Source organism: Zonotrichia albicollis, chromosome 30, assembly GCF_047830755.1.
Source record: "Zonotrichia albicollis isolate bZonAlb1 chromosome 30, bZonAlb1.hap1, whole genome shotgun sequence".
NCBI lineage: Eukaryota > Metazoa > Chordata > Aves > Passeriformes > Passerellidae > Zonotrichia > Zonotrichia albicollis.
In genome coordinates, this window is record NC_133848.1 from 6,502,007 (window position 1) to 6,508,324 (window position 6,318).

The 6,318-nt window shown below is 56.2% G+C and overlaps 1 protein-coding gene across 1 annotated transcript in view; it reads left to right on the plus strand.

Annotated features, from left to right (window-relative positions):
* The window catches only part of LOC141725667 (putative PIP5K1A and PSMD4-like protein), a 32,889-nt gene extending 28,259 nt beyond the window's left edge, over positions 1 to 4,630 (plus strand). Inside the window, 5 exon segments of the mRNA XM_074529636.1 lie at positions 312 to 527; positions 2,430 to 2,538; positions 3,095 to 3,226; positions 3,375 to 3,442; positions 4,317 to 4,630. Coding sequence (XP_074385737.1) covers positions 312 to 527; positions 2,430 to 2,538; positions 3,095 to 3,226; positions 3,375 to 3,442; positions 4,317 to 4,514 — 723 coding nt within the window. The 3' untranslated portion in view covers positions 4,515 to 4,630.
* The last annotated feature ends 1,688 nt before the right edge of the window (positions 4,631 to 6,318 follow it).

Sequence of the window (6,318 nt, forward strand, 5' to 3'; positions counted from 1 at the left end):
CCAGTCCCCAAATCCCCCATTCCCAGCCCCTCACCATCCCCAATCCCATTCCCAGCCTCCAAATCCCACTCCCAGCCCCTCACCATCCCCAGGTCCCCATTCCCAGCCCCTCAGCATTCCCAAATCTCATTCCCAGAGCCCCAATCCCCCATTCCCAGCTCCTCACCATCCCCAATCCCATTCCCAGTCCCCCAATCCCATTCCCAGCCCCTCACCATCCCCAATCCCATTCCCATCCCCAATCCCCCACTCCCAGCCCCTCAGCATCCCCAGGTCCCCCCTGCAGCCCTCAGCCCCCGCTCCCGTGGCAGGAGGCCAACACGGAGAAGCTGACGGCGTTCATCACGGCGCTCAATGGCAAGGACGGCAGCGGCTCCCACCTGGTGACGGTGCCGCCGGGGCCCAGCCTGGCCGACGCCCTCATCAGCTCCCCCATCCTGGCGGGCGAGGGCGGCGCCATGCTGGGGCTGGGCGCCTCCGACTTCGAGTTCGGCGTGGATCCGAGTGCTGATCCTGAACTGGCTCTGGTAGGGACCCCAAAACCCCCATAAAACCCCATAAAACCCCAAATATCCCATAAAACCCCAAATATCCCATAAAACCCCATGGGTGAGAGCAGAGCCATGCTGGGGCTGGGTGCCTCTGACTTTGAGTTTGGCATGGATCCGAGTGCTGACCCCAAACTGGCTCTGGTAGGGACCCCAAAATCCCAAAAACCCCATAAAACCCCAAACTCCAAACCCCATGGGTGAGAGCAGAGCCATGCTGGGGCTGGGGGCCTCCGACTTCGAGTTCGGCGTGGATCCGAGTGCCGACCCCGAGCTGGCTCTGGTAGGGACCCCAAAATCCCAAATATCCCATAAAACCCCATGGGTGAGAGCAGAGCCATGCTGGGGCTGGCAGGGACCCCAAAAACCCAAAAACCCCAAATATCCCATAAAACCCCATGGGTGAGAGCAGAGCCATGCTGGGGCTGGGCGCCTCGGACTTTGAGTTCGGCGTGGATCCGAGCGCTGATCCTGAACTGGCTCTGGTAGGGACCCCAAAATCCCAAAAACCCCAAATATCCCATAAAACCCCATGGGTGAGGGCAGAGCCATGCTGGGGCTGGGCGCCTCCGACTTCGAGTTCGGCGTGGATCCGAGCGCTGATCCCGAGCTGGCTCTGGTAGGGACCCCAAAATCCCAAAATTCCATGGGATTGGGTGTTTACAGCACCAAAACCCCAAATGTCCCAATTCCCCAGTCCTGCTGGGCCTGGGCGCCTCCGATTTCGAGTTCGGCATGGATCCCAGTGCTGACCCCAAACTGGCTCTGGTAGAGACATCAAAATTCCCAGGAATTGGGGAATTTCCAATGTTGTGATCCCACAAACCCCGAATCTCCTGACTCCCACAACACCAACCCCAAAGTTCTCAGGAATTGGGCAATTCCCAATGTCAGATTTCCCACAAAACCCCGAATCTCCCACAGCACCGAACCCCAGGGCTCCCATTTCTCGCATCCCCAGCTGTGTTTGGGGTGTTTTGGGGTGTTGTGTCCCATTTCCCCGATCCCAGTCCCTGTTTTGGGGTGTTTTGGGGTATTTTGGGGTGTTTTGGGTGTTGTGTCCCATTTCCCTGATCCCAATCCCTGTTTTTGGGGTGTTTTGGGGTGTTGTGTCCCATTTCCCTGATTCCAGTCCCTGTTTTTGGGGTGTTTTGGGGTGTTGTGTCCCATTTCCCTGATTCCAGTCCCTGTTTTGGGATGTTTTGGGGTGTTCTGTCTCGTTTCCCTGATTCCAGTCCCTGTTTTGGGTGTTGTGTCCCATTTCCCCAATCCCAATCCCTGTTTTTGGGGTGTTTTTGGGGTGTTTTTGGGGTGTTTTGGGGTGTTTTTGGGGTGTTGTGTCCCATTTCCCGATCCCAATCCCTGTTTTGGGGTGTTGTGTCCCATTTCCCCATCCCAATCTCTGTTTTTGGGGTGTTTTGGGGTGTTTTGGGTGTTGTGTCCCATTTCCCGACCCCAGTCCCTGTATTTTGGGGTGTTTTGGGTGTTGTGTCCCATTTCCCTGATCCCAGTCCCTGTTTTGGGGTGTTTCGGGGTGTTGTGTCCCATTTCCCCATCCCACTCCCTGTGTTTTGGGTGTTGTGTCCCATTTCCCCGTCCCAGTCCCTGTGTTTGGGGTGTTTGGGGTGTTCTGTCCCGTTTCCCCATCCCAGTCCCTGTTTTTGGGGTGTTGTGTCCCGTTTCCCCATCCCACTCCCTGTGTTTGGGGTGTTTTGGGTGTTGTGTCCCATTTCCCCCACCCCAGTCCCTGTTTTTGGGGTGTTTGGGGGGTTTTTGGGGTGTTCTGTCCCGTTTCCCCACCCCAGTCCCTGTGTTTGGGGTGTTTTTGGGGTGTTGTGTCCCGTTTCCCCACCCCAATCCCCGTTTTTGGGGTGTTTCCAGGCCCTGCGCGTGTCCATGGAGGAGCAGCGGCAGCGGCAGGAGGAGGAGGCGCGCAGGGCGGCCGCGGCCTCGGCGGCGGAGGCCGGGATTGGAGCCAGCGGCGGGGATGGTGAGGGGCTGGCTGGGAGCGAGGGGATGGGAATGGAAACGGGATTAAGGGATGGGAATGGGAGTGATGGGATTGGGAATGGGAGTGAGGGGATGGGATGGGAATGGGATTAAGGGATGGGAATGGGAGTGAGGGGATTGGGAATGGGAGTGATGGGACTGGGAATGGGATTTATGGGATTGATGGGATGGGAATGGGATTGGGAGCGGGATTGGGAACAGGATGGATGGGGTTGGGAATGGCATTGATGGGATTTGTGGGATGGGAACAGGATTGATGGGTTTGGGAACGGGGTTGGGAGTGAGATGGCTGAGATGGGACTTGTGGGATGGGAATGGGATTGGGAATGGGATTGATGGGATGGGGTTTGTGGGACGGGAATGAGGAGACTAAAACTCAGGATGGGCTCAGACTGGACATTGGGCATTTTAACCCTTCCCTGGGTGGGTGGGGATGCCCATTCCTGGGACACCCTGCATTCCCGGGCTATCCTGGGCATTCCTGGGCATTCCCGGGCATTCCTGCCCACCCCACGCCTCCGTGCCCGGTGTGTCAGAGTCGGACGAGGCCCTGCTCAAGATGACCATCGGGCAGCCGGACTTTGGCCGCGCGGGGCTGCCGGACCTGAGCTCCATGAGCGAGGAGGAGCAGATCGCCTACGCCATGCAGATGTCCCTGCAGGGCGCTGGTGCGTGGGGAAACTGGGGGGAAACCTGGGAAAAACCTGGGAAAAACCTGGGATAACCCCGGGAAAAACCTGGGAAAAACCCGGGATAACCCCGGGGCTGGGGCCTGCGGCTGCCCAGGGTCAGCTCGGGGCTGGTTTGGCTTTGCAGAGTTTGCCCAGGCCGAGGCGGCCGAGGTGGACAGCGGGGCGGCCATGGACACCTCCGAGCCCGCAAAGGTGGGCAGCTCCGGCAGTGCCAGCAGTGCCGGCTCATTCTGGCACAGCCCATCAATGCCATCCCAATCCCATCCCAGTCCCATCAATCCCATCAATCCCATCCCATCAATCCCATCAATCCCAAAAATCCCATCAATACCATCCCAATCCCATCCCATCATTCCCAATCCCAGCAATTCTATCCCATCATCCCCAATCCTATCAATCTCATCTCATCAATCCTATTCCATCAATCCCATCCCACCCACAGGATTCTTCCACAGGGTTCTTCCATCCCATTCCACACTCCCTGTCCTCCTTTCTTTGGGATTTTAGGGACAAATCCCAGATCCTGCCCTGGTTATTCCACGGATTCCCCGTTCCACACTGCAGTAATGCCAATCCCTCCAGACCCATCTGGATCAGGATGATCCCAAATCCCCTGGGTGGATCTCGAATCTCCTGGGATGATCTCAAATCCCCCAGGACATTCCTGAATCCCCTGGGCTTTCCTGTGCATCTTAATGATCCCAGATTCCCCAGACTGATCCCAAATCCTTCAGGCCAATCCCAAATCCCTCAGGCTGACCCAAAATCCCCCAGGCTGATCCCAGATCCCCTGGAATGACCCAAATCCCTCAGGCTGACCCAAAATCCCCTGGGATGATCCCACATCCTCCAGGCCAATCCCAAATCCCCCAGGCTGATCCTAAATCCCCCGGGATGATCCCAAACCCCCTGGGATGATCCCAAATCTCCCAGGCCGATCCCAGATCCCCCGGGATGACCCAGAATTCCCCAGGCCAATCCCAAATCCCCTGGGATGATCCCAAATTCCCCAGGGCGATTCCCAGTCCTGCTCTTTCGCTGCCATTCCCGTTGTTTTCCCCCGCAGGAGGAGGACGACTACGACGTGATGCAGGACCCCGAGTTCCTGCAGAGCGTGCTGGAGAACCTGCCCGGCGTGGACCCCAACAACGAGGCCATCCGCAACGCCATGGGCTCGCTGGCCTCGCAGGCGCACCGCGAGCAGGGCCGCGACCGCGAGCACCGCGGGGACCGCACCGAGCGCAAGGACGACGACAAGAAATGAGAGGAACGAAGAACCCGGGGCGGCACTGGGGGCACGGGAACTGCGGAAATAAACGGAATTAAAGGCTCCTCTTGGGAATGGGGCAAATAAAGGCATTTTTTGGGAGCTCCAGGAGTAGTTACGGGAGTTTCTTGGGAACGGCGGGGAGTTGTTGGCATTGTGCGAATCGTAAAGGGAATGGGAATAAGTTATTGGGAGTGGCGGAAGTAATTAAAGAAATTTTTGGGGAGTTCCGGGAATAATTAAAGAAATTTTTGGGGAGTTCCAGGGATAATCAAAGAAATTTTTGGGGAGTTCCGGGAATAATTAAAGAAATTTTTGGGGAGTTCCAGGGATAATTAAAGAAATTTTTGGGGAGTTCCAGGGATAATTAAAGGAGTTTCTTGGGAGTTGCGGGAATAATTAAAGGAGTTTCTTGGGAATGGAGGGGATTTATTTTGTGTTGCCCGAATAATAAAGGGAATGGAAATAAGTTACTGGGAATGGAGGGGATTTGTTGGGAACTGGGGGAAGAGTAAAGGGATTTTTTTTTGGGAATTCCGGGAATAATTCAAGGGAGTTATTTGGAATGGTGGGAATTTCTTGGGAATAATTAAGGGAATTTCTTGGGAAGAATTAAAGGAATTTCTTGGGAATGGCGGCAATAATTAAAGGGGTTTGTTGGAAATGGTGGGGAGTTCTTGGAATGATTAAGGAAATGTCTTGGGAATTGTGGGACTGATTATAGGAGTTTCTTGAGAATGGAAGATTATTGGGAATGGTGGGAATAATTAAAGGAGTGTCTTGGGAATGGTCGGGATTTATTGGGAATTGTGGAAATAATTAAAGGGATTTCTTGGGAACTCTTGGAATGAATAAAGGGATTTCTGGGGAGAATGAAAGGGATTCCCTGTGCTGGGGTTTCTGGGAGCGGAATTCCCGGGAATTCCCAGGAATTCGGGATTTGGGAATTCCCGCAGCGGCTCCCGGCATCCCCCGCGCGCTGTTTACCGTGAGGCTGAGGGGCGGGGCGGGGCTGCTGATTGGCAGTAGGATAGACCAATCAGGGAGCGGGAGGAGCGGATGTTGTCATTCTGGCGGCAAATAATACAGGGAGGAAGGCGGGGTTAAATACGAGTGGCAGCTCTGCTGACCAATGAGCGACGAGAATTGGCTTGGCGGGATTTTGGACACTCCAGCCAATGGGAAGCGAGGAAACAGAGGCGGGCTTGAGTGACAGTGCTAGCCACCAATGGCATCACGCAACATGCGGACATGGGCGAGACCTTCCCTCAGACGCCTCTGTGAGTGACAGCGCTGGCTGGCAGCGAATGGGAGGAGGGGGTTGAGGCCATTCCGGGCCGGCCTGGGCGGGTTCTGGTGCTGAGGGACGAATTCTGCGCCCAATAGGAGCCCCCGGCCGGAGCCGCAGCCATGGACGCTCCCCGAGACCAATGGCGACCGGAACTCGTTCTTGATAAACAGCGCGCTTTGACCAATGAAATAAGCGAGATGAGGCGGGGGTTAATTGATAAACAGCGCTTTTAACCAATCGGCAGCGAGGTGCGCCAGAGCTGGCAACCAATAGGAAGCGAGGATATCGCGGTGGGCGAGGTTTGGCGAGTTGAATGACACCCGCGCTTCCCAATCAAAACGCCCGGCGTGGGGCGGGTCCCGCTCAGCCAATGGGGAGTGCGGACGGCCGCGTTCACCATTGAGTGACAGCGGAATTAACCAATCAAAATGTGGATTTTGACGAGTGACGGGCCCTACAGCCAATGGGAAAGGGCGGTGCGGGCGGGAACGCGCGGTGCGAGCGGCCGGC